This window comes from Gracilinanus agilis, chromosome 1 (genome assembly GCF_016433145.1).
Source record: "Gracilinanus agilis isolate LMUSP501 chromosome 1, AgileGrace, whole genome shotgun sequence".
NCBI lineage: Eukaryota > Metazoa > Chordata > Mammalia > Didelphimorphia > Didelphidae > Gracilinanus > Gracilinanus agilis.
The window spans coordinates 86,337,025-86,364,638 of record NC_058130.1 but is presented as its reverse complement, the minus strand read 5'-3'; the positions used below and the strand labels follow the sequence as shown (position 1 = coordinate 86,364,638).

Below are 27,614 nucleotides of genomic sequence, written 5' to 3'. Positions count from 1 at the left end.
GGAGAAAGTCTTTACAATCTGAAAGTGCTATAGAAAAATGAATTAATATAAAGAAGGAAGCTGATGATTAAAAAGTCAGAATTTTAGGTTTAGAGGTTTTCAAAAGGCTAGATAGTTATCTCTTTTATTACCCCTCAAAATTTCCCCTGGTGTGCTTTGGAAGACCAACAGTTGGTTGGGAAACTCTTAGGCTTCACCGTTCCTACCAGACTTTGTTGGGATTCGAAGTCCTTTCCTTGCATCATGCCTCAGTTTCCCCAACTGTAAAGTGCTGAAATTTTCCTGGCCCAGTTCGAGTTTAGAGAACGTGAAATTAAAGCTGGTAATAAATAAATCCGTGACTCCTCTGGGAGATAGGAAGAGTTAGGAAGAAACAAGGTTTGAATAGTATTTAAAAACATTTTGACTCATTTAGGGTTAGGAACAAGTACACCTTCGATGAATTCCAGGCAGAGCCGTATTGAGCATGCCCTGGGTCGAGGCCCCGCCCCCTAGCGTGTGTGAGTGCGTGTCCAGTAGCTGCCAATAAAGTTGGGCGGGGTTTCCTCCGCAAGCCGGATGCAAACAAACATGGCGGCGGTAGCCGCTGCTGGAGCTGGGTTGCAGGCCCAGGGTGGCTGCTACGGCGGGGACGTCCGCGAACTGGGGGGCTGCGGTGGGGGCCAGGCAGCGGCCTGTGGCGCGGCCGCCGGGCGACGGCGGTGTCAGTGACCCCTCCGCGGGCGGGCTCCGCGGGCCATGGCGGCGGCCGCCAGGGGCTTTGGGCCCGAGGAAGAGGAGGCCGAGCCAGCCAAGGAGGCACGGATTCCGGGCTCCGAGCTGGTGGAGAACTATACGGTGAGAAGCCGCGGCGGAGGGGGGGGGGCACGGAGGCCCAGTCACCCCGGCTTTGAAGGAGAGAAGATGGGTCTGAAGGTCAGGTGGACGTCGAGAATGGCAAAAAAGGGAGGCCTGCCCTCTTGCAGCTCACAGTCTAGGGAGCTAAACGCTCGTAAGGAGGGCTTTAGCTGCGGGGGGCAGGTGGGAGGCAAGGAGGGACCTTAACGGTGGCCTCCCCCTGTCGGTCAAGTGCAGCCCGGAAGCACGCATGCGCACGAGGGGTTGGGGAGGAGGAGGGCGGCTAACCTCTTTAATTTCCCTGGAAATCTGGGGAAATTGATGAAAAGACTCTTGCTTGGGGAGAATTGGAGATGGTTGGGGAAGATGAGATGGGGGGAAAATTGAATCTACAAGTCATCCGGCATTTATTTAGCCCCTGCTGTCTGCCTGGCACTGAGACCTGAGGGATGTCAGAAGGGCAAAAGATAATCCCTGTTTTCCTGGACCACACCGTGGGGTGGAGAAGGCTTGAAAGCAACTATGCAAAGACGTGATGTAGGCAAGATAGGGTGGGGATTTAAACTGAGACTGAAAGGGAATATTCTTGAGATACTTAAAGTGTGTCTGTGCTCTTCCTTGGAGCAGCTGTGCAGAGACCGGATTTACTTGTCTTGGCCACATGATTTGGAGTTTTCCCCCTCTGGTTTCCCGACCCACTGGGTGAATGGAGAGGACAAGCATATGGGACTTAGTCTGGAAGCCTAAACGAGATTTTTGTCTCTTTCTCATTCTTTAAACATTGTAGCCCCTAGCCTCCAGTTCAAAGCCTTAGAGAGTGTTTTATGTTGTTTTATATTGATTTGCAACACTTTAACTGGTTTCCATCTTTTAAATCGAGGAAGAGTTCTGAAAGGCGATTTTGCAATGTGGTAGCAGCTCATTTTTACAAATGCAAGAATACTTAAATTAATCTGAACTGATTAGTGAAGCAGGTCCGATAGACCCAGTAGAGCCACCAGAGCTTAAAGATTTTTGCTAATGGACCATTGGACGACATGTTTATTTTCTTTACTGGTTCCTGAATGAATCAGAAAACAGTCATCCATCAGCATTTATCAGGTAGTTACTATGGCCCCAAATACTGTGCTAGTCAAGACATACAAAAAAAGACAAAAACTACCCCTGCCCTCAAGGAGCCTACATTCTGAGATAATCTTTTAGTGGCTAAACTTGCTATTCTATTTGTAAGATAGATCATAGAGTTTTAGTTTTGGACCTGAAAGACCCCAGAGGCTATCTAGATTGTACCCTTCTTTTATAGTTGAAGAAACAGGCATCAAGAGGTTAGGTGACTTACTTCATCATGACTACACAGAGTATGTAACAGAGACAGGAATTTGAACATAGTCTTCTTACTCCAGAGCCAGTTGGAAATTTGATCTGATTGGGTATGAAGTGTAATTTCTCACATTTGAATGCTCACTTTTAACTCACTTTGAAGGCATTGTTACTCAGTTTTGCAAAGAAAACCTTCGCACATGAAATGGTCTTGGTTTTATGCAGTAATAGTTGTAGGCAACGTTGGTTGGGCCTGTACAGCCAAGACCTTAAACATCAGTGTAGAACAAGTGCTTCTTGCCTGTATGCTGGAGAAGGTGGGGCAAAAAGACTGGCAAGTGATGCTTAGATAGGTATGGATTGAACCATACAAAATAGCCTTTGCCTCATGTACTTCTGATAGATTAATTGCAACCTGCCTTGATACTGCTATGCAGGGACTTTTCTGAAGAGGCCTAACACTCGACCAGAGCTTTGGTATTTGTGTTGTGCTTATATATTAAGCTTGCCACACTGTCCCTGAAAGCAGAATGTTAGACCTTGGTCTTTCCCAAGGAAGGAAACATTAACTAATTGAATGCCTTTGTGCCTGAGTTCCCCCCCCCCCCCTTACCTCACCTGTCAGTGATCAACAGAATCCTGGAGTCACCTCCCTTCTGTCCGTAGAAGACCTTTTAATGTTCTGATAGCAGCAGAAGTTACTGGGATTGAGGTGTGAAAACAAAGATAGCTGACCACACTGGATGAGGTAGATTTTCTCTGTCTTGACTCCAGCCCCACAATTAAAAGAAAGATCCTGTTTTTCCCCATTTTTGGTGAGGCAAGAATAAACTTGCAGTATTGTTTCCCTTCTCTGGGTCTCTATTTTTCTCTGAATCAGATTTTCAAACTTTACCTGTGCTATCTGATCTGATCCTCCTAACCCCATGTAGTAGAAAGGATGAGAATAAACATTTAAGCTCCTGCTGTATACCAGTCACTGCCAAATACTTTACCAATACCTTACATGTTGTTATTATCCCCATTTTACAGATGAGGAAGCTGAGGCAGAGGCTAAGTGACTTATCCAAGTGCTACACAGCTAAGCAGTGTCTGAGGTTGAATTTGCACTCATATCATCTTGACTCCAGCCCAACTCTCTATCCCCTTCACCCACTTGTTGTTCTGTTGTGTCCAACTCTTTGTGACACTACTTGGAGTTTTCTTAACAAAGATCCTGCAAAGGGGGCAGCTGGATAGAGAGCCAGGTCTAGAGATGGGAAATATTACGTTCAAATCTGACCTCAGACACTTCCTAGCTGTGTGACCCTGGGCAAGTCACTTGACCCCCATTGCCTACCCTTACCACTCTTCTGCCTTGGAGACAATACACAATATTGATTGTAAGATGGAAGGTAAGAGTTTTAAAAAAAGGAACTGGAGTGGTTTGCTATTTCCTTTTCCAGCTAACTTTAAAAATGAGGATCTAAGGCAAAGAAGGCTAATTGACTCACCAAGTTTCACACAGCTTGCATCTGAGGTCAGATTTGAACTCAGACTTCCTGACTACAGGCCTGGCACCCTATCTATTATGCCACCTACCTGATGCTAAATGATAGTTTTGGATTAGACTTTTTAGATTGCGTCCCATTAACTTTATTTTTTTTTTAATTTTAATTTTGAATATTTTCCCATAGTTACATATTTCATGTTCTTTTCCTCTCCCCCAAACCTCCCTAACCCCACTTAGCCAACGCATCCCATTAACTTTAGTAATCATAATAGATAATGTTTACACAGAATTGTAGGGCTCAGCAAGCACTTCACAAAATTTTCATTTGGGCCTGACACCTTTGAAAAATACTACAGATGTTATTTCCTTTTCATGTGTGAAAGGAATCTGAGGCTCAGAGATCAAGTGACTTTTCTATGACCCCATAGTTAGTGTAAGAGGTAGAATTTGAACCTAGATCCCACTTAACTCTGGAATCTAGTATTTTTTCCATTACACCAAGCTGATACTCTGCCTTTAAAATTGGAAGGGACCTAATTGCTTTGAGAAGCAAAGCCAGTGAAAAAAGCATGTTTCAATCTCCATTCAGAGTTCATCAGTTCTCTCTCTGGAGGTGAACAGCATTTTTCATCATAAATCCTTCAGAATCTTCTGTGTCCAACAGTCTCCTATTTCTCTTTTCACTTTTAATCAGTTCATATAAGTTTTCTCGGGTTTTTCTGAAACTGGCCTGGCTGTCGTTTCTTAAAAGTATTCCATCACAATCATAGAACACAACTTATTCAGCCATTCCCCAACTGATGGGCACCCTCAATTTCCAGTTCTTTGCCATGGAAAGAGCTGCTATAAATGTTTTTGTACACGTAGGTCCTTTTACTTTTCCTTTGATCCTTTTGGGATTCAGACCTAGTAGTGGTATATTACTGGGTCAGAGGAGAGACACAGTTTGATAGCCTTTTGGGTAGTGTTGCAAATCATTCTCCAGACTGTTTGAATCAGTTTACTACTCCACATTAGTGAATGAGTGTCCCAGTTTTTCTACATTCCTCCCAGCATTTGTCATTTTCTTTTTCTTTCATGTTAGCCAATCTGGTAGGTGTAAAGTGGATTTAAGGAGGTAGCTTTAAAGAACATAGTGAAATCAGTACAGTGCTTTGAAATACTATGGTAGGCAAATGATTATTGTAAAATTAAAAGGCATAATTGATACTTTTAAAAAGAGATAAGTGATAAAAAAAAAATAGATGGGTGGAGAGAAGGGTATAGAGAGCCTTTAATGCCAGATTTAGAACTCATAACTCCTCTTGATGGAGAAAGAAGTATTGTTCAGCTCTGAAATAAATACACCTGCTTTTCTCTCAGACCTTCAGTGAGCCAATCTGGCTTCACAGAGGCTGCCAGCTCTCCAGTTTTCCCTGTCTAAAGTGCCATCCCTTTTCTTGTAACATAAATCTGGTTTTCATGATTATTGTCTTATTTGAAAAAAAAATAAGTAAAATGTGTTTCTTTATAATTTTATATGTGTGTGAGTATACATATGTCTATATACACACACACATACATATATATATATCTATCTATATATTTTTTTTTAAACATAGAAATTCAGTAATAGAAGGAGGTAGAAAAGTAGACTGTGCAAAAGTCATATAAGCGGCCAGAGATCTGGATAGTTAGCCTCGGATGTCAGTCAGTCAGTCCTGATTGGGTCTTGTCAATCGTGTTTTTTTCTATTGAATTTTCATTTCTAGGAGGGATTGTTGAAAGTTAACACTTATTGCTCTGACTTTGACTGGGCAAGGGGATCTCCTTCACATTGCTGGTTGGTATACCTGACATTGCTGTGGTTTTCCTTTTTAGGTCTATATTATCCAAGTTACTGTTGGCAGCCATCAGTGGACAGTCAAACATCGTTACAGTGACTTCCATGATCTGCATGAAAAGGTAAACACCACTAGGAGATAGATGCTTTATTTTCTTGGATTGTACACTATTTTTTTAAACCCTTACTTTTATCTTAGAATCAGTACTATGTATTGGTTTCAAGGCACAAGAGTGGTAAGGGCTTGGTAATGGGAGTTAAATGATTTCCCCAGGGTCATACATCTAGGAAGTATCTGAGGTCAAATTTGAACCCAGGTCCACTTGTCTCTAGGCCTGGCTTTCTATCCACTGAACCTCCTAGCTTCCCCCAGGATTGTATACTATTTGAGCAAATTTTTCATTGTGGTGTATTATGAGGAAAATAGCATCTTAAAAAGGCTAGAGCTGTGATGCCAGACCTATGGCACGTCTGCCAAAATGGCACACAGAACTCTCTCTTGGGAACATAAGAAGGCCCCTGGCTGGCTGGGAGCTTGACCCTGCCCCCAAACACAGTGGATGGGGCATTCTAGCCTCCCTCCACCTTCTCAAGGGTTGAATGCAGCCACGCCCCCACCTCAGGCCTGGAACCGCTGCCTTAGCAGCACAGGCGTGCCCCTCCCTCCCCCAAGGAAGGGATGGGTGGGGCACACAGTCTGTGGTGGGGGTGGGGCATGGCACAGGTCCCCATATTACTAAAGAAAAACTATAATAGTTGGATCCCAGAATGTTGACTCCAGAATTTTTTAGATACTTTAGTGCTTTGACATTTTAGGTAGACTATCTAGAGAATATATTGACTCTTATATTGAGTTCTTCACTGGATAACTAACCCCATGCATATGATTTGAGAAGTGGACAGAAATAATTTGTGGGATTTGAACTTTTTGTTCTGATGTGTGTGTGTGTGTGTGTATATATATATATATATATATATATGTGTGTGTGTGTGTATCTTAGCTTTTCAAATTTTATCTTTTATTCTTTAATAGCTATTTTTGCTCAGCCCAGTGGTAGGATCTTGCTCTAGTTTTCTTTAAGAGAAAGCCCTTCCACTGGATTACTTTCCATCTAAATGTTTTAAGGAAGTACCAGAACTGAAGTTCAAGAAGTTCTTTTTTTTTTTTTTTTTAAACCCTTACCTTCTGTCTTGGAGTCAATACTGTGTATTGGCTCCAAGGCAGAAGATGGGTAAGGGCTAGGCAGTGGAGGTCAAGCGACTTGCCCAGGATCATACAGCTGGGAAGTGTCTGAGGCCAGATTTGAACCTAGGACCTCCCGTCTCTAAGCCTGGCTCTCAATCTACTGAGCCACCCAGCTGCCTCCTTCAAGAAGTTCTCATGGGAGTTTGGGAATTGGTTTCATGATGTTGCTTTTGTGACTATACCTGGACGCTTCCCAATGGTGTTTCTATCCTGAAATGTGCTGATGTGTTTAGCAATGTAGTTTGTATAGTCAGATTTGGATACTCTTGATTCCCAGAACCATATTCCAGTCATTCTATCCCACAAATCAGATGAGGGACTATGTAAGATGGGGTGAATGCTGTGCTTCAAGCTTTTGGCCTTCTATTTTATCTAATTATAATCTGATTGTGTTTTCTTAAAGCTCATTGCTGAAAAGAAGATTGATAAGAACCTACTTCCTCCTAAAAAGATAATTGGAAAAAATTCCAAAAGTCTGGTGGAGAAAAGACAGAAAGATTTGGAAGTCTACCTACAAACGCTTCTTACCAAGTTCCCTGTTGCTGCACCTAAAGTGTTGTCACACTTTTTACATTTTCACTTATATGTAAGTTGTATGGTCTTAAGCATGAGGGAGAAAAGCATAAAGTGGGGTCAGCTTGGGTTAGACTAATCTTTGATCTTCTAACTCTTAAATTCTGTGGTTCTATGATCTTGTTGGTATCACTTGAGTTATGGAAGAAGTGTATGCCAGATCAAGTATGCTGTGGAAAGATATGCTGGCTTAACTTGTCTATTAGAATGTTTGAGTTCTAGATTATTCAGTTTTATTCTAGGGTTAGAATGATTGAGCAATATTAACTAAGTCTGATTTTTTTTAGTATGGACAATGGTTTATCTATCATATCTATTTCAAATTAAACAGATTAAAAGCACCCTTAGGAGTTCCCTTACCACAAAGCATTGTAATTGGAGATAAGTGCAGATGTCAAAGCCAAGAGGACTTCTCAAAAGGAGCAGAAACTTTGAAACTTCTTTTAAATAGCTTACTTGGTTTTGTTAACCTAAAAATTTAGGTTATCATCTTAATGGAACTGATGCCTAATTTAAAATATTAATGATTTAGTGTTGTGGTATTGATTGCCAGACTGAGGGTCAGAGAGTTTCCAGATGACCTTGCTGCATAATGATTCATTTGTTATTCTGTGCTCAGTAGTCAGAATTGAGGGATCATTGCCAAACTCAGAGCTATTGAGATGGTGAGGTAAGAACATTCTTTACAGACAGAGTGATTTTCACAGAAATACTTCTACAAAACTTTAGTCTTCTAGAATTACAGAGGCTTTACGTTAAGAAACAATAGCCATTCTCTCTCTCATGGTTCACTTTTTGGGGAAAAAAGCCAGTTGTCATTTCAATGAATCAAGTGTTTCATATCCTTAAAAGCCATTGGCCATATTACCTAGAACCACCCCCCACCAGTTATGATTATGAGTTTTTTAAAGTTTTGATCTAAATTTTATATATGTATTTTTACAGCAGGTCAAACAACTAGGAAGTGAATGAGGTCAGATTTGAACCCAGGACCTCCTGTCTCTAAGCCTGGTTTAACTCACTTCACTTTTCATTCAGTTCATATAAGTTTTCTCAGGTTTTTCTGAAACCATCCTGCTCACAACTCCACCCAAAATGCATTAGTGTCCCAATTTTTCCATATCCCTTCCAGCATGTCATTTTCCTTGTCTATCATTTTGGCAGCCACTCTCTTAGGTATGAGGTGGTATCTCTAAATTATTTTGATTTGCATTTCTCTAATCAATAGTGATTTTGTTTTGTTTTGTTTTTAAACCCTTAACTTCTGTGTATTGGCTCCTAGGTGGAAGAGTAGTAAGGGTGGGCAAATGGGGGTCAAGTGACTTGCTCAGGGTCACACAGCTGGGAAGTGTCTGAGGCCTGGCTCTCAATCCACTGAGCTACCCAGCTGCCCCCTATCAATAGTGATTTTTGAGTTATGAGTTATTTTTAAAATAACCCTTAGTGGTAAATAAGGGCTATTTTACTTGGAAACAGAAGGAAATTTGCTAATATCCTTTTGCTGACAAAACTCCACCTGGCCATATCTGAAAGATGGCAGCAGTCAGCAGTTGGAATATACATATGTATATTGTATACTATATATATAGCTTGGGACCAGTGCAGTACACTTCTTATTACTCAGGGGCTGTGGTTAACTAGTTTCCTGTTGTGAAATTGTTGGACTTCTGCTTTGTTTGAAGGAGGTTAAGGATTATAATTTCCTTATGAAAATGTTTGGCATTCTTTGATTATTAGTGTGGTACTTTAGTATTAATGGAAGATAATTAAAAACCTATATAAATAAGTAGATGAAAAGAGTTGTTTTTTCATTGTAACTTAAGCACTTAACAGTACCTGGCACATAGTAAACATTAAGTAAGTGCTTGTTGATTAGTTGAAGATTGTATTGTAAGGATGGATAGAATGAGGGACAAAACTCAGGAAAGCTCATGACTTTGAAGTGTCAGATAAAGTATTTAAGACCTTCCTTAATCTTTTTGAGAGCTTTCATTTGTTTGTATTGCTTGCTGCAAGGTTGGTATGAGTAGAGTGTTGTTAATGTGTTTGGGCCATTCTCCACTGCTTAAAATGGATTTGAAAACACATTGGAAGCTAGGTGTATGAAACAGGTAGTTAGGTTCTGGGAATACAAAGACTTTTTATTAACACTGGGCTCTTTGAATGAGCCATAGTGCTGACATCAGGCTCCCCTGGCACTACTTTTGAAAGCCTAGATTTCCTTCTATGTCAGAGAGAGACACTGGAGTGGGACTCTGAGGGGAGATAAGACTGTATTTCCCCAGATGTTAAAAAAAATAGTATATAATAAGGTCAACCTGTTGCTTTCAGAATTATCCTGCTTGACTGGCCTTCCTGGCCTTCCTTCTTTTCTTTTCTTTTCTTTTTGTTTTTTTTTTTTTTAAATAGCACTAAAAGAAAGGCAAAAAATGGCCTTTTCCTGAGAGAGCCCACAGTCTAATGGTGGAAATTCCATGTAAGTAGATGTGGACAGATAGGATTAAGTGGGAGGACATTGAGTTGCTTGGCCCAAAAGGGCTGAACTAAGGGTAACAACTGAAAGGTGAAAAGAATCTTGATGCAAGAAAACACTTCCACACATGAGGACTGTCCAAAAACAGTGGCTAGATGACCCCTTGTCAAATACACTACAGAGGATATTCTCATTCTTGGCAGCATAGAGCTGTCTTGAGCTGGAGGAGACCTCAGAAGTCATATCATCCAGCCCTTCTCATTTTACAAGAGAGGGAACAGAGACCCAGGTAGATTAAGTGACATCATACAGTTTGAGCCAGATGACTTCTTAGTTCCCCTCCAACTCAACATTCTGTGATTACCTGTAATGCCCCTTTTAGTTAGATACTTCAAGTGTTTTAATCCCTATTTTGCATATGGGAAAACCAGGATTTTAGTGGTTAGCTCACTTGTACAGGTTTGCATGGCTAATAAGTACCTGAGGGAGGTTTGAATTCATGTCTTCTTGATTCTAGATCTAGAATTCTGTTTACTGTTATGTTACTTTTCATTCATGTTATTTCAGAGGATATTCACTGATCAAGTGTCCATTGTCCAAAGGGATCTATCCGTTTCTGCAGACTTATCTGCTAATTGTCAGCTTCCATAGATACCTGCCTGATTCTGGTCTTGAAGTCCAACAGGAAGCTGGAAATAATGTTTGGAATGCCTTTATATTTAATGTATTTTCTGGATTGTATTATCGTAGTCAAGTAGTGAATTTGTGGGGATGGGATCTGATGAAGTTGTGTAGAGAAAAGAGCAACACCCCCTTTTGGAGAGCATGATAGGAATGAAAAGCCAGCAAAGGAGGCCAGGAAGGAACAAGTAAGAGGAGCAGTGGAGTGAATCAGGAGAGGGCGATTCATAGTATCAGGAGTCTCACCTCAGGAAGGGGGAGAACTGAGAAAAGACATTGAGGCTTGGCCATTCTCCCCTTTCCTGATCTGTCTGAGGCTTCTGATACTATTCATGGTCCTCTCTTGCTGCACACTCTTCTGCTTCAGTAACTCTCTTTTTGTCAGAACCTAGGGAGAAGGACAGTGATGGGGAGGAGAGTGGTGGGAGTGAGAGGCTTAAGAGAATAGGTTTGGAAAAGATTTGTGGGGAGAGACAGGGAATCGGAAGAATACGAGGATTTTCTTGCTGTAGTGAAGACCCAGTTGAAGTTGGATGATATGAATTTATATCATTCCTCATCATTACAATTGTATGACATACCTCTGTTTGGCAGCATATGAGTATGGTGAGAAAAGATGAATGTTGGGAATAATTGAGGAATGTAATTTGACCAGGGAAGAGGGATGATAGAATGATGGAGCAAGTGATTAGAGAGTAGAGGATGGTCATAGGGTTAAGATTGGAGAGAGAAGGGAATGAAGTCAGAGTAGAGGTGATGAAAGTACTGGGATGTGGAGGTCTATGAGGGCAAAGAATGGTTGTAGGAGTGAAACATCTGTGGGTGTAATCTATCATAAGGTGTCCTTGTGTAGGCAAAGTAAAAGAGTACTGGGAAGAGTTCGAGGGAGCATCAGCATGGATGTTGAAGTCCTCTTAGTTTCAGGGAAGGAAGCCAGTAAGTCAGATGCCGAACTCTGAGAAAGGAAGAAGACTGACCATAAAGCAATAAAAAGGTTCAAGTTTTTGTTATTATTGTTTAACTGCTGGCTTTTTACAAAATTTGATCTTTTGCTCATAATTATAGCTAAATCAGAACTGGTTTGAGAAGCAAACATGATAGTAGATAGAGGGCCAGGCCTTCAGAACAAGAGCTAGATTCAAGTCTTGTCCCCGATGAATATTGATTGTGTTACCTGGGCAAGTCATTTAACTTCTCTCAGGCTCAGTTTCCTTATCTCTAAAATGGACACAGTAAGAACACCTACCTCAATAGGGCTATTGCAAACCTCAAATGAGATAATATATGTAAATCACTTTGCAAACTTTTAAGCCAACTATGGCTAAGGTGATATGTGGTAGCTGCTATTATTTTTGTTTTTATTGTTATTTCAGGGCCATCCAGGACACTACTTTTAAGAATGTAGTGTCCACACCTAAAGTTCCTCAAACCTCAGACTCTTGTTCTGAACAACAACACAAAATTGTCTTTACATTGAAACGTTTCCTGTAAAACTAATTAGCTTAAAACAAAAACACCCAGGCTTGTTTCCCACTGCTCTTGCTCTGGAAAAATAGTCCTCTGAATGTAGAAAATGATAAAACCTTTGCCCTGATAGTAGGGTCTATCATGCTTTCCTTTTTTACTTAAGGAAAAGATATTATCTTAATTATGATTATTAAGATTAAATACAAAATTCAAATTATTTGAAATAAAACATTATTGTACTTTTGGGGTCACATAAGCTTTTCTGGGCAATAGGATGTTCATTATTTCTTCCTTGTAGAGAGCTGTTTGAGAAGGTAATAAAGTTTACTTTGTCTTGTCAGAAGTAAAAGTATACTTTGTTCAGAAATAATATTATCTAGATCAAAAGAATTTTTCCTGATGCTATCTTCTTGATGTATGACTAGAATGCTTATTATATTTATTCCTCTTCACATTTTCCTTCTGACTCCTGCATTTTTGAAGACTCCAGCTGTTTGCTAGTCACAAGACTGTTCAGAAATAACTGTCTTGGAAAGAATTTTTAGTGTGGCAAATGTCCTGACAGCCTCTCATTGGGGGTTTTGCTTTTTTCTTTTCCCCTCTGCTTCTCTTCATATGCAAAATTATTTTAAGGAAGATGATGGCTCTGCTGTTAACTTGAGTCATCATGATCCAGAGGAAAGAGCCTACTATCTTATATCAAAGGATCTCGGTTCAAATCTGTTTTGCCGCCTGTGGGACTTTTGGCAATTACTTCAACTTACTGAGCCTCTGCTCCCCCATTTGTAAAACAGATGTAAAACTAGGGTAACTTCTCTGATCCCTTCAACTCTAACCTGTAGTCCATGTGATCTTATAACTGTTTGTGGGACCTTTCACAAGCTACAGTGGCTTCTCTGGGCCCTTATATGTAAAATGAAGGTGTTATACTGAGTAGTTTCTTAAGGCCTGTGAAAAACTTCTAAAGGCCTGTGATATGGCTAGTAACTCTGCTTCTACTGAGGAAAGTGGAAATGATTACTTGTTAGAGACTTATATATCTTAAACCTAATGGTGGACTTTCAATTGGTGAAAATTCTAACATAAATTGACAGTTTACCAGAAATCAGACTTCTGGCTGAGGTGCCATGCGGTAGGAGCTAAAGGGACCCAGATCCCCAACAAACACCCCAGTAAAGTTCTAAAATGAACCAGAAAAAAAGTGACAAAGAAAACCAGATAGAAATAACAATAAGCTCTGTTCAGTCCCCAATTGCATGAGAACTCGTCCAAAAACCTTTAAGGGAGGCGCTAAGGGAAGATAAGCCAGAGGAGGAGGTGTAAGGTCCAGCAGCCCATAGAAAGGGAGCCAACTCTGGTTTCAGGACTGTGCAAGGAAAGAGAGGAGAGGCTACAATCAAAGCCCAAGGTGAATCTCCACAAGACTGAGCCCAAATCCAGGATTCCTGCAGAAGGCAGAGCTTAGTCTTAGCCACTGCTTCCAGAAACCAGCAAACCCTTCACAAATAAGGAGGGCACAAAACAAGAACCTGATGGAGGAACTGAGTTAAGAAATGTACCATACCTAATGAAGAAATAGTGAATTGAGAGAAGCCCATGCAATAAACCCAGCTGGGAGGAATTAACTCTACAATTAAAATCCAAATAGAGCCTCAGAAGAATAGTTTGGCCACAAGGACCACAGGAGCACCTGAGAGAAATGAGACAAGATACAAAAAATAATATTAAGTGAAGTGAAAGCTATATAGGAAAGAATGGGAAAGGTGGCAAACCTTACCTAAGAAATGACTGTCATGAAAGTTAGATTGGACCAAACAGAAAGAAAGCAATTATTTTGTGAGACAAGAAGAAATATTAAAACAAAATGAGATGATTGAAAAAAACCAAAAGTTATAGGAAAGCATTCTCTTTTTGGAAATGTTTATAAATAGCACTATTAACTATGTCTCTGAATGATGTGAAAATTCCATTAATGATTTCTGAAGAACTGCAACAACCCAGTGATTCTAAAGTTGAAGCATCTAGGCAGGCCAAAGCCCTGGTGTATAACATGACACATTTCCTTTTAATTTACCCCCTCCATTATTTAAAAAATCAATATAAATTTTAAAATCCCAGCTGTAGAAAGAAAATTGTTTGCTCTCTTTTACTCTTTTAGAAAAATTATTAACAATGATTTTTAGATTGGGAAAAATGAATATCAGGAATGCTGACTACAGTGACCCTTCCAGAAAGTGTTGGAACTTTTCAGGCTTGTGCTGGTCAAATGTGGGGAGTGGTGCTTCTTTTTTTGGTGCCTTGCTTAAAGCCAGGAAGGCCTCTGATAGTTACTGTGTCCCCCTGGATTAATCTGTTAACCTCTCTGAGCAGCAGTTTCCTTATCTGTAAAATGGGGATAATATCTGGAGTATCCCCCTTACTGGTAGACTTAAATGATAAATGTATGTAACTTTTATAGTGTTAGCTATTGTCATTGGAGAGATGTGTATTTTACTACCAAAGGAATAAAGATCAATGCCCTTGCTCCTCACCTCTCTTTTCCTAGTCTTCTGGAGCATTGCATTGTTTTGCTTTGGTAGATAACAGCTTCCTTCCTGGGCCAGTTTACTCTGGGAGAGGTAGCTCCTGGAGTTATTTGTTGGCTGTGGTTGCAGAATTGTTGCCTTTAGGGGATTTCATTTGCACCCTTTGTCTTATAAGTAAACTTTGCTGGTTTATATACCTTTTTACATTTTAACCTTCTTAAGGATTTACAGCTTTACCTTAAACGTAATTCTGTTTCATTTTTTCAGATGTCAGAATTTCAACAATTTTAGGGAGTCTTTAGATATTCATTCACCTGCCAGTTTGGGAATATCTAAAGCTGGGTAAATATTGAGTTAACTAAATATTTTACATGTGATGGAGGTATACTCTCATCCTTTTTTTTTTTTTTTTTTTAAGGAAATAAATGGCATCACTGCTGCCCTTGCTGAGGAGCTCTTTCACAAAGGTAAGGAAAGACCTAAAATATTTTAACTAGCACTCCTAGTTGCTATTAGTCCATTGGTCACTTTTCTTTTGTCCTAGCTTATTTTTCTTTTACCTCAAACAAGTTTCTATAAAATAGATCCTACCTAGCTCCTAATTAATTAGTGGTTAGAAAATATAGCCATATATGCTATCTGATAAGATGCCTCTGGTGACAGCTAAATAATCAACATCCCTGAGATGAATCCTTTCCTCAGAAAGTTTGGACACAGTCTGTTTTATTTGTACTCCTTTTGGAACCAAAATTCCTAAATTTTTAACTTTTATGAATTATTATTACCTTTTGCCATGATAAATGAAGAGGGGGACTTACAAGAGGACCTACATGGTCCTGGTGGACACAGACTGACTTCTCTGACCATAGGCCACTCTCTGAGACTATGAGCTAAAGGAGAATTGCAAATCAGAAGACCACATGCATGAGGAGAAGTAGTTTCCTCATCTTGGAGTTCCCCTGTCAGTGAAATCAAAAGACTAGGATCTTTCACTATCTGTCCTCCCTTTACCAGGACCTCATTATACAAGCTTCCCAGTTTAATTTGTGCTGTCGGGGTGTGTATCCCTTCATGGGAATGGTGGTGGTGTTCAGTTTCAGTCATGTCCAACTCTTCATGATCCCGTTTGGGGTTTTCTTGGCAAAGAGGCCAGAGTGGTTTGCCATGTGCTTCTCCAGCTCATGAAGAGACTGAGGCAAACAGGTTTAAGTGACTTGTCCAGGGTCATAGAGATAGTAAATGTCTGAAGCCAGATTTGAACTCATAAAATTGAGTCTTTCTGACTCCAAACCCAGCACTCTATTCATTTGCCACTAGCTGCCTCCTTCCAGGTGGTGTACAAGCAGCAAAACAGAATTCCTTCTAGGACTGCAGGAATTTTTAGAAAGCATCTTTTACTGGCAACTCTCCTTGAGCCTCCCAGTAGAGGCTGGGATAAATAGGTGGCGTGGGTACTAATGGATGTGCAGGTTGGTTAAAACACTTTCTTCATTAGGAACTAAGTCTCTTGTTGTTGGTTTTCAGGCGAACAGCTCTTAGTGGCTGGAGAGGTTTTTGCCATTAGGCCATTGCAGTTATATGCAATCACTCAACAGCTGAGGCAGGGGAAACCTACCTGTGCTAATGGAGATGCCCAGACTGACCTGGGTCATATTCTGGACTTCACATGTAGACTTCGATACCTGAAGGTAACTCATGCCCCTCTTATGGCCTGTGTCCCTGTGACCTGTTTGTAAGTGGTTTATGTATTTCAGAGGAGTTGGGTAATGTTACAACTATTTAAATAGGTAAGAATTTACTCTTCTTATTTTGTGGCGGGGTGGAGATTGTCCAAGGAAGATGAACTTTTCAGCATCTTTGAAGGTTTCCTAACTTTGTGTCCAATGATCTTTCTACTCGATTTAAAAACAGGATGTGCTAAGATGGTTGGGCACTACTGTAGCTTGACACAAGGTGGCAGCTGGATCTTACAGTTGATATTCTCCAGCCTTGCTTAGCTCTGTTGATTTATTTTGCTTTTATAAACACACAGATTCATCTAGTTCTTCATTGTATAATTAACAACTCACAGCAGAGCTCAACTAAAGCTAGTTGGGAAACTTTGGGAAAGCATGATTTAGCCATATGCCATTTGGTAGCTAACATAAACACTGATGATATGAACATTTGTGCAGGAGCCCTTAGAGAATCATGCCTAACAAAATTCTTAATTCCAAGGTGTCTGGCACAGGAGGACCTTTTGGGACCAGCAACATTCAGGAGCATCTCTTGCCTTTTGATTTGTCAATATTTAAGTCTCTTCATCAGATAGAGGTAAGGTTTAAATAGATATAGTTTATAAGGTTCTGAGAACTATGAAGAAATTATTTTTATTTTGATTGTCTTTTTGACCCATCCTGGTCAAGTAGCAAACCTTTACCAAAAAGTATTTCTTACTTCCAGGTGACACACACATTTTGTTATTTTGTTTTATTTTGTTTTGTTTTGTTTTGTTTTATTTTGTTTATTTTGGTTTTTTTTTTCTCTTCAGTAGGGAGGACATAGGAGAGAAAAATGCTTGTTGACTAAAAAAAAGTTTTTTGTTATTAAAGAAAACCTGAGGACTTTAAGCCCTTCCTAAGTGAAGTTTTCACAGCTTATCCTGATTATTTTGTATGAAATTTTTGATGGGTAGGAATTGTCTACCATTTTGAATTGTTCACATTTGTGATTTGAGATTTGACTCTTCTTAGGAGCACTTCATATTAGTACTGAATTACATAGTTTTTAATACTTATTTGCCTAAGAAAGTCCTTGTGGACTATGACAGACTGTATAAATGTATGAGCTCCTTTATGCTGTTCTTGTTTAGAAAATATTTTAAAAGAAATAACAGGCTAACAATGGGCTCAAAATTGTGTTTGTTTCATTGATCTTTTGTAAACCAATAGTTCTTTCAACTTGTGACTATTGTGTCAGGAGTTCATACTTAGGTGGAAACAGGCAGTCAAACTAATTGCCAAAATGAAGGTTGTTTGAGCAGAAGTGTGGCTATAGCTGTAGTTATCCTTTCTCTCCTGTCATTGCTCAGGGTATTCTAAATGGATTCAAGTGTTAACTCCTTACCTTACCATTAAATAGGAGAATGAGAAGGATATCGGTGAGTTTTCACTTGGTGCTTAAGTCTCTCTGCAAGAGTGACTTGGGGACAGCATCTCTTGCCTTTCACGTCCGCACTCTGGCCGTGGCGAGAAGGGCATTCTGTGCCCAACCCCTTGCAGCACGAGGGGTCCCAGAAGCAATCTTTGGCATGGTAGCAGCTGGAGTTACTCTTGGTATTGGCAGCAAGCCATGGCAGCAGCCCTGGAGGAGCTATGGAAGGACTTGGAAGAAGTGAAGGAATTGCTAGGAAAGGCCACAAGAAAATGAGTCTGTGATATTCTAACAGCAGAAAAGTCCAAATTGGAGACAGAAATCAAGCACAAGACAAAGCAAAAGGGCGAGGAGAAAAGAGAAACTGCTGAAATTGAGAAACCAGCAGCTGTGGTTGCCCCCATTTCAGTCGGATATACAGTGAAAATAAAAAATTATGGATGGAATCAATTAGACAAATTTGTAAAAATCTACATCACCTTAACTGGTGTTCAGAATGCCCCCCCTGAGAATGTACAGATGCAGTTCAAAGAGAGGTCATTTGAAGTTTTTATAAAGAATCTTAATGGGAAAAACTACTCCATGACTGTCAACAACCTCTTGAAGCCCATCTCTGTAGAAGGTAGTTTAAGAAAGATCAAGACTGATACAGTTCTGGTATTATGCAAAAAGAAACAGGAACAGAAATGGGATTACCTGACCCAGGTGGAGAAAGAATGCAAAGAGAAAGAAAAATCTTCCTTTGATAATGACACAGATCCTAGTGAAAGGCTGATGAATGTTTTGAAGATTTATGAAGATGGAGATGATGAAATGAAGAGAACTTTTAATAAAGCCTGGGTAGAGTCAAGGGAGAAACAAGCCAAGGGAGAGACCGAATTTTGAGATGAAAAAGTCTTTTCATCCACCAATGTGGAAATATTGTTTCCAATAAGGAACTGTTGCTAAGCTGCACAGATGCATTTGACAAGTATATTGTTTACACAGCCTTCTTCCAAGCAAAGACCATGAACTCCTTCCATTTCATGCTGGAGGATTTATTTAAAATAAAATACAGTTATTTTAAAACAAACAAACAAAAAAAAGTGATTCAGGTCTTTGTCTTCTTGCCTTCCCATTCCTAGCACTGTTTATTATCAGGGAAAGGGAATTTATGAATTTTGTTCTCTTTTTAAACAGATAAGCCACTGTGATGCAAAGCGTATCAAAGGGCTGATCTCATCCAAACACACCTTAGCCACACTGAGTGTCCGTTTCTCAGCAGCCTCCATGAGAGTAAGTTTGAGTCCTTCCTGTCTGGAAAAGCTCTGACAAGATCCTGCTCTCAAAGTTAGGTTCAGCTGGTGCTCCATAAGAAGTTTTAAGGTTATGGTCCACACAGTTGTTGTTTATCAGTCTTTTTATTGGGGATTTGGAATAAGTGCCCTTTCCCTGTCTCTAATCTGTGCACTCCCTAGCAGAGTGTTTGGTATGGTAGGAGCATAGACTGAGAATTACAAGGCTTGAGTCCTAGTCCAGTCCTCATAATTAGGAATATGACCTTGAGCAAGTCACAATGAGGTTAAGCTGGGTAATTGCTAATAGACAGCTCCCTGAATCTATTATCATAATGATCCTTTTGATTAGTCCAACTTTTAAAATATTCCTCCTCTTGGACATTAATTTATATCAGTGGGTATTATTAATAAGATACTTAATGAAGTTGTGTAGTTTTTCTTTTTAAAGTAAAAAATGTATGTGAGCATTTGGTAATCATGTAACTTTAGCTTGAACCAGATTATTAAAAGTAAATACTAAACTGAATTATAAATATCATTAGCTTAAATACAGGCTTAAATAACATTTCATTTCTCATTCTTAGTGAATTTTAAGGGGGACTGGCTGAGGTAGAACAAATGAGTCATCAATGGGGGAAACTTTTGAAAAAGGGCCAAGTACTAGACATATTCAAAGGATGTTGGCTATTAAGGGGACTTTGTTCTGATTTAGCAAGAGAAATATTTTAATATTTTAAGTGAATTTTAAAAGTTTCCATATTTTTTAAACTTTGAATTGGCTTATTAATTTATAAATCCTTCTCCAGGTACAAAAAAAAGTGTGTCTTTGCTGTACAGATTTGGGGCATGAAGGAAAAATCTTTCATTGGAGTTATGTATTGAAAAGGCTGCCTTTTGTGGGGGGGAGGGGAACACATTGTATAAAGAGACCTAGGATCTAACCAGCTCTACTTAGGTGACTTGGACAAGGCTTACTGAATATTTGATTATTCAATCTCTGATTAGGAAGAGTTAGATCAGAGTGTCTTAATTTGTGTGTGTGTCATAGACATCTTCTCAGAATTGTTTTTAAATATATACACATAGTATTTTCAAAAAGGAAAATAATTATATTGAAATAATCAGTTTTCAAAAATATGTATTTTTTTAAACCCAAGCTTATAGATCTAGTACTAAGAACTCAGACTGGATAGTTTCCAAGGTCCTTTCCAATTGTAAAGCTTTGAGTAAGTTGGGCAATTATTAGAATCGCCCATCTTGCTTTATTTTGCTTTCATCCTTTTCTGCCTCAAATCTCAAATCATTCCAAAAGAAGTATTGCTTTATAGTCTGTAGGCACTAGAAAAAAATGTAGTGATCTTAGGACAGCTAGATGACTCAGTAGATAGAGTCAGCCCTGGAGTCAGGAGGACCTGGGCTCCAATTTGGCCTCCAGTTGTGTGACTGGACAAGTCACTTAACCCCTGTTGGCTAGTCCTTACCACTCTTCTGCCTTGATTCTAAGACAGAAGAGGGTTTAGAGTTTAAAAAAAGAGATTTAGTGACCTTTCCTTTGTGTGTTAAAAGATTTTCTTCCTTTGTTCCATTAGTTTCAGAATTTGTATAAAGCCAATACTGTTGCTATGCCTCCAAATTAGTCTTTGTTTGATTTGGTGTAGTGAAGTCAGATGGGATAGGTGCAGTGTAGACAAATCTTTTATCCTATACTGAGGATAGAAGATTTTTTTGTTGAAAGGTAAGTCATCTACCCACAGAATAGTTGCTAAAAAACCATGCTGCTCTAAAGGATCATGATGCTACCAGTCACACATATAGTAAATTTTAGTCAGTTTGAGTCAGAGGAACCTGTTGATACATAACATACATTAAATAACTCATGTATTTAAAAAGTGATTTGCCACACTTGTTAAACTTCACAAATGGTTTTTTTTTAAAGCTTCTCAATTCATGAAGAAGTCATTAATGCAGATAATTGGAGGCTTCTAGCTATGTTTTAGAATTTATAGAATCCTTAATACTTCTTAGTGATTGTGAAAATGATGAATTTTAAAGGAAAACATTCAGTACACATTCATAGATATTCTAAACTGTTTTTACACAGGAAATCATTGTTCCTGAAGCCTCAGAATTTGATGAATGGGAGCCAGAGGGGGCACATCATAATTGCCCTGTAACTGCAGTTATTCCAACATGGAAAACATTAACTACTCTAGATATGAGTCACAATAGCATCTCACAAATTGATGATTCTGTGGTAAGAATTTGGAAATCTCCATTTAAGTTCTCAAGAGTGGGCCTTGCACAGAGTTAGGTAATCAGTAAATATTTATTACGTAAATGAATGAATTTTGAAAAGGTTGGATCTTTTGGAATTTCTCTGGTTTGCCAAAATTATAAAACATAGGCTAACCAGATGTAGAACTCCATATGTTGTTTTGTGAGTGAAGAGATATTTCAGGATGAAATAAACTTTTTTTTAAAATACCCCTTGTTGATGCCATTTCACACATATCCAGTCCAGATAAAACCTTTCCTTGTGTCAAAGAAAAATAATCAGAAACATCCAATACAGTGACCATAGCTGGCAGTGTATGTAATAAATTCTTTTCTTAGACTCCCCCCACCATACTTCCATCATAAAGAGGGAAGTTATATTTATCTGTTCTCTGGATCCTTTATTGGTTTTTACTTATTCAGGACTTTTCCAGTGATTTTTCATTTATACTGTCATAGCCATGTGTATTGTTAATTTGGTTCTTTTTTTATATATACAGATTTTTTTTCATATAAATTTTTCTTTAAATTCCTGATTTGTCACTTCTTACTGCATAATAAAATCATATGTGGGTTCTCCCCTACCTCCACCAGCAATTCTCCAGACAATGGGCACACATTTTGTTTTTACTTTTTTGCTAGCACAAAGAGCAAAGTATGAGGTCTTTGTTATACACTGGTCCTTTGCTTCTGTCTTTGATCTCCTTGAGTATTTGCCCAGTAGTGGAATCCACTAGGTCAAAGCATCTGGACATTTTAGACATTTTACATGGTTATAAGTTGAAATCCAGAATATTTGGGGCATTTCTTCTTAGCCCTCATTACTGTGTCTGTCTTCCTTTAGCCCTTCTAAAAATGGCTGTTCCCATCTTTTGTCATCCATTTAATTTTGCATGGTCTGAGGTGGAACCTCAGAGTTGTTTTAATTTGCATGAAAAGAACCAATATTTATCAATACCTTCTGTGTGCTTTTCACTGTAGAAATAGCCCAAAAGGTGAAGTTCCACACTAAAGATCTAAGGTTTGAGTTGAGGGTAGGAGAGAAGTTCATTTGGTATTCTATAGATATAAATTTGTAATCTAAAGAACATATAGTATCTATGAGAAATCTTTAGAATCAATAATAAATCTATAACAAAAGGTCTCTTCCTCTGAATCTGAGCCTCAGTTTCCCCATATGTAAAACGAGAGACCTGAATCAAGTGATTCTTGAAGTTCTTTCCAGTTTTAATATTCTGTATTTCTATCTGAAGGTTAATTTACATAGAGATGTTATTCCTTAGCATCAGTGATTCTGAACAAGGCTTAGTTTTAGTAATGAAGAGTTAGAATTGAGAAGCCTATTGCTTTTGGGAACATGTTATCATCTTTTGGATGGTAATCATCATGCTTCTCCATAGAGGATCCTTTTGGATTCTTGGAATTGCAGTCTTCATCTGCGTCTTCTCTGTGCTCGTTCAGATAGTAGGCTGGAAGGGCTAAAGAAACAATTATAAATAGGACCTTTTTTTTTTTTTCAGCACTTTATCAGGAGAAGTAGCGATCACATATGTGCACATGTTTGAAGAAAAGCCAAGAGTGTTTATTCTTCCATGGTAGTCTGTCAAAACCCTCAGATGCCCAAGAATTAGTAAAATGTACAGAAGTTCTCTAATGTCTTATTTTCCTTGGAACTTCTAAGGAATCATAAGCAGTATTAAAGATCCAACATCAATAAAAGTTGATGTATATACAAGGGCTGTATAAACTGTTAATTGCTGTGCAAACATGAACAGTTATCATGAGATTATTACTATTGACTATTTTTTTTTTACTTCCTTAGAAACTTATTCCAAAGATTGAGTTCTTAGATCTGAGTCACAATGGAGTGATGGTAGTGGAAAATCTCCAGGTAATTTCTTTGAAGAAATAATTCCTTTTATAGGAGATCTATTTCATTTGTTCCAAAAGACAAAGTTTAATAAACATTGAAACCTTCAGGCATCCAAGGATAATTAAAGTTTGCCACAGTTCTTTAAGACTTATATATCTTCTTTCCTCTAGGGCAGGGGTCAGCAACCTTTTTGGCTGTGAGAGCCATAAACGCCACATTTTTTAAAATGTAATTTCATGAGAGCCGTACAGTGCTCACAGTGCTCTCCTGTAACATTGCCTGAAAAAAAATTGACTTTATGGCTCCTTGCAGAAAGAGCCATACGTTGCTGACCCCTGGTTTAGGGCCTAAGTATCAAGGACTAAGATCAAATGAAATGATGTATGTGAAACTGCTTTATGGGAGCCCTATTTAAAGTTAATCTAATCCTTGTAGCAATTATTTATTCTGTTCTGGGATAGTGGTTCCTAGTCTGTGAGCTACTGACATCTGGGATAAGGGCACTTGCTTATTTGAAGAAGTTTGGGAATTGAAAGGGGGATACATATCTGAATAAACATTTTCTATGACTGAATAAGTAATATGCCATACATATTGTTTCCAAATATATGAAGGTGTTTTTGTAATTAGTTGCATTCAAAAGATTAGAACTCATATTACAGCGAATTTGAGTATTCACTTTGAATATTCACTATTCAGTTAAGTACCTACCAATCAAAAGGATCTCTCTGTATTACAGGCATTTTTAAATAGATGGTTTCCTTAGCTATGCAGACAACTTTATTTTGTATTTGTTTTAGTGCAACTTTCACTCATGTTGAACTGATGAAACTCTTATTCTTCTGTCCTATTCTCATGGCTTGTAGCACCTGTATAATCTTATTCATTTGGATTTGTCATACAACAAACTCACATCATTAGAAGGCGTTCATACCAAACTAGGAAACATCAAGACTCTGAATTTAGCAGGGAACCTCCTGGAAAGTCTGAGTGGTTTAAACAAACTATATTCTCTGGTCAACTTGGATCTCAGTAACAATAAAATTGAACAGGTGATAATTTCTTTTACGGTTGTGGTGGGGAAGTTAGAAATGTTTCCTTTTATTTAAAAAATAATAATTTAGGGGGCAGCTGGGTGGCTCGGGGGAATGAGAGCCAGGCCTAGAGACGGGAGGTCCTATGTTCAAATCTGGCCTCAGATACTTCCTAGCTGTGTGAACCTGGGCAAGTCACTTAATCCTCATTGCCTAGCCCTTATCACTCTTCTGCCTTGGAGCCAATACACACTATTGACTCTTAAGTCTTGAAGGTAAGGGTTTAAATAACAACAATAATAATAATAATAATAATAATAATTTAACTGTCTTTAAGTCTACTAAAGTACCATTTACTGTCAGATTTGGGAACCAAAAGGTTTTTAACAATTTGTTCTTTCAGATTGATGAGATCAAAAACATAGGAAGCCTCCCTTGCTTGGAAGAAGTGGTATTATCCAGCAATCCTCTGAGTATCATCCCTGATTATAGGACCAAAGTACTAGCTCAGTTTGGGGAAAGGGCCTCTGAGGTAAGCCATACTTGAAAAACACAAAGTCCTATGTTGGTGTTGAGCTGCTATGATTTCTTGGATTCTCAGGGCCCTATGGAATTGCTAGGCCATATTTTGCTACATGTTCATATTCTCATTTAATATCCAAGTATTCTGCATAATAGATCAAGTATTATGGACTAAGAGAAATAGTCATTCAAGTGGTATGAGCCCTGCCCTCACTGAGTTTGTCGTTAACAGAGAGGATAGAGTATGATAGTTGCAAAAGAGAACAACACCGCAATAATGAGAAATACACAGTTCCTATATTTGGAAAATTAAAAAAAAAAACTTTTCCTCAATTCAAATTGAGTGTCTGATAGTTCTGGGAAGTCATCTGTCTTCTTCCATTATCTTCTACTTGCCAAGCTGTGTCAGCTGTGTCAGGAAAACAGTCGAAATGTGTCCTTGAGAAGCATTTTCTAGTCTGGTCTTTGCCAGCAATACCAGAAGTGAAAGAGGGACCTCTAAGGCTTAAATATGAGGTCTCCAGATAAGGACCCAAATTGAGCCTGGCCATTAATAACTTTTTATTGACAGAATTGGAAAAAAAATATTTAAAATAATGATAAAGTATTCTAGACAAATTGTGACAACAAATATAAGCAAGCGCTTAATAGATGTTGATTGAATGATCCTTGATTCTACTCCACTCCCTTACCTCATGGGCTAATCAGTCTCATCTCCCCTCCCTTCCACACACTCTTGCCAGATAAACTTCCGAAACACTGCTGCTTTCTATCAAGTCTCCTGATAACCTGGAACATAAAGCATAAAGTCATTTTCCAGGCATTCAGTGCTACCTCCGGTTGATAGCCATTCCTCTTCACTCCGGCCAGTCCAGCTCCTCTTTGGACCTCATGTACATACTATTCATGCCTAACTCTAACCTTTCATTGCACTGTTCCCCTTCCTCTCTGCCTACGATTCACATCCCTTTATTCTTCCAGGCCTACCCATGTTTGTGAAGCCTTTGCACCCCATTCAGAGCCAGGGACTTCTCCAGATACGTAGGCCTGATCATCTGGAGGTAGACCTGAGCAGGGGTGGGGATGGAGAATTTCTGTGAGCCAGGGCAAAACAAAGAGCACCTGGAAGGGTTGATTTCATGAGAATCAGCAGTATTTCCCTGAGGCTTGGGTGGTTATAGTGTATTAAGGATATTATTGTCGATATTGTGAGTAGAGAGATAAAGGGCCAGAGAGAGGGCCTCTCCTCCTGGTATTCTTCATGGAGCCCCTCACCACAGAGATTAACTAAAGACCTTTATGATCCCTGTTTAGCACAGTACATGCATGAGAATACCCTGAAAATTATTTTTCCTGTGGATTTTATTTAGGTCTGTTTGGATAATGTCATGACTACAGAGAAGGAGCTTGACACTGTAGAGGTGTTGAAAGCAATTCAGAAAGCAAAGGAAGCTAAGTACAAACTGAATAATTCTGATAAAAAGGTGGGTTCGTGTTGGGGACCATCTGGTGGGTGGTGGGAGGGTGGGGCAAGCACAGGGGGCAGCCGAGGACTTTACAAGGACCCAGAGTCATGTTATCTCAGTCACTGGCTCTTCTCTGGCCAACGACCAGAACCCAAATGAAATGAATCGTTTTGCTTATTTCTGTCTGCTCAGGAAAGACTGGAGAATTGCTTGGTGTTTTGTGCAGTTACCTTCCCACTCCCTTTGACTTGTTTTATGTCTGTTCTTCCCAATCTTTCTTTTCCTCCTTCCTGTGTGCAATTACCAGGTGGGGAAAGGCGCTTTGGAATTGACCCCCACAGCTGCCTTACAAATGTGTTTTGGTCTGTGGAAGGAGGGAAGACAGATTCTGAACAAGACACCCCCACTGATGTAGTCATGTGTGCGCTTGCCGTCCTCGGTGGTGCTAGGTGGCTTCTCCTTTGTCTTTAACCCCTAACCCCGCGTGCTTTCTTTATTAGATCAGTGAGGATTCCCGGCTCACTGCCGCCAGCTCCAAATCAAACTGTTCTTCTCTCCCTGTTCGTCCCTCTTCTCCCTCTCTGCCTCGGCCTCTCAGCCCCAGCCAAGGTAATCATGTATGTATCGTGCTGATGAGCAGGGCCGCTTCTGGGTACCACTTCTCTAGGCCATCTAGGAGAGGCAGGCAGGCAGTTGGTAAACACATACTCCCTAATGAGGCACCGTGCTAAGCACAAATAAAAGCAAAAAAGAATAGTCCCTGCCACGTGGCAGCTTACAAGCTAATGGGAAACAGAGGGGGGAGAGAAGAGTGTACATGTGTGGTGTGGAGAGGCCTGGCCCCTTACCACGTATGGGGAAGACTTGACAGGTCAAGCTGGGGGAATTGGGAGGAGGGAGTTGGGGGTAGGAAGCAGGCAAGAAGACAGCCAGAAAGTTGCATGGTCTCCAGCAGGACAAGGCAAACGCTGTTATATTAGTCTTTGCAGGCTCTGCTTTAATGGCAGAAAGTGAGAGCCAACAAGGTGAAGAAGACCTAATAACCCTAGTAAATGCCCTAATTAGTGCCTGTCAGTCTACAGTCACTTCAGCGGGAGGGAACAGAGAGCCATGTCCTGTGGAGGCCCCTGAGACACCTGGGGATCGACGCTGTCTTCTGCAGCAACGATGTCAAACTCACGTGCCGGCCACAGATTGACTCAAAATCACAAATTAGCATTATGGCATATGGCATTAATTGATTTTGTTAAATATTTCCCAATTACATTTTTAAAAAACCCTTACCTTCTTGTATTAATTCTAAGCCAGAAGGGCAGCGCAGTGGGGGTTAAGTGACTTGCCCAGGGTCAAGCAGTGAGGAGGTTTTGGAGGCCAGATTTTAACTTGGGACCTCTCAACTCCAGGTTTAGTACTCTATCCACTGAGCCACCAGCTGCCCCTCTTGATTACATTTTAATCTGATGTAGGCTGCATTGGGGAGTTTTGCCTAAGCTGAGAGTCTGACACCTCTGCTTTACAGATTGGAGAATAAGTCTATAATAATTGAGAGTTGGCTAAAATGTTAGTCATCTGTTCATTAAATTTACCCAGTTGAGAGTTC

General features: G+C 39.6%; 1 protein-coding gene and 1 pseudogene across 1 annotated transcript in view; both read left to right on the top strand.

Moving 5' to 3' along the window:
- Nucleotides 1-676: 676 nt before the first annotated feature.
- Nucleotides 677-27,614, top strand: part of NISCH (nischarin) — a 43,957-nt gene continuing 17,019 nt past the window's right edge. Inside the window, exons 1-13 of the mRNA XM_044673859.1 lie at nt 677-837; nt 5,510-5,593; nt 7,121-7,303; nt 14,855-14,903; nt 15,961-16,124; nt 16,654-16,749; nt 18,748-18,843; nt 20,947-21,099; nt 22,942-23,010; nt 23,859-24,044; nt 24,430-24,558; nt 25,919-26,032; nt 26,515-26,623. Of these exons, the coding sequence (XP_044529794.1) occupies nt 739-837; nt 5,510-5,593; nt 7,121-7,303; nt 14,855-14,903; nt 15,961-16,124; nt 16,654-16,749; nt 18,748-18,843; nt 20,947-21,099; nt 22,942-23,010; nt 23,859-24,044; nt 24,430-24,558; nt 25,919-26,032; nt 26,515-26,623 (1,531 nt within the window). The 5' untranslated portion in view covers nt 677-738. The remainder of the gene's footprint in view (nt 838-5,509; nt 5,594-7,120; nt 7,304-14,854; nt 14,904-15,960; nt 16,125-16,653; nt 16,750-18,747; nt 18,844-20,946; nt 21,100-22,941; nt 23,011-23,858; nt 24,045-24,429; nt 24,559-25,918; nt 26,033-26,514; nt 26,624-27,614) is intronic.
- Nucleotides 17,610-18,614, top strand: LOC123245172 (annotated as a pseudogene).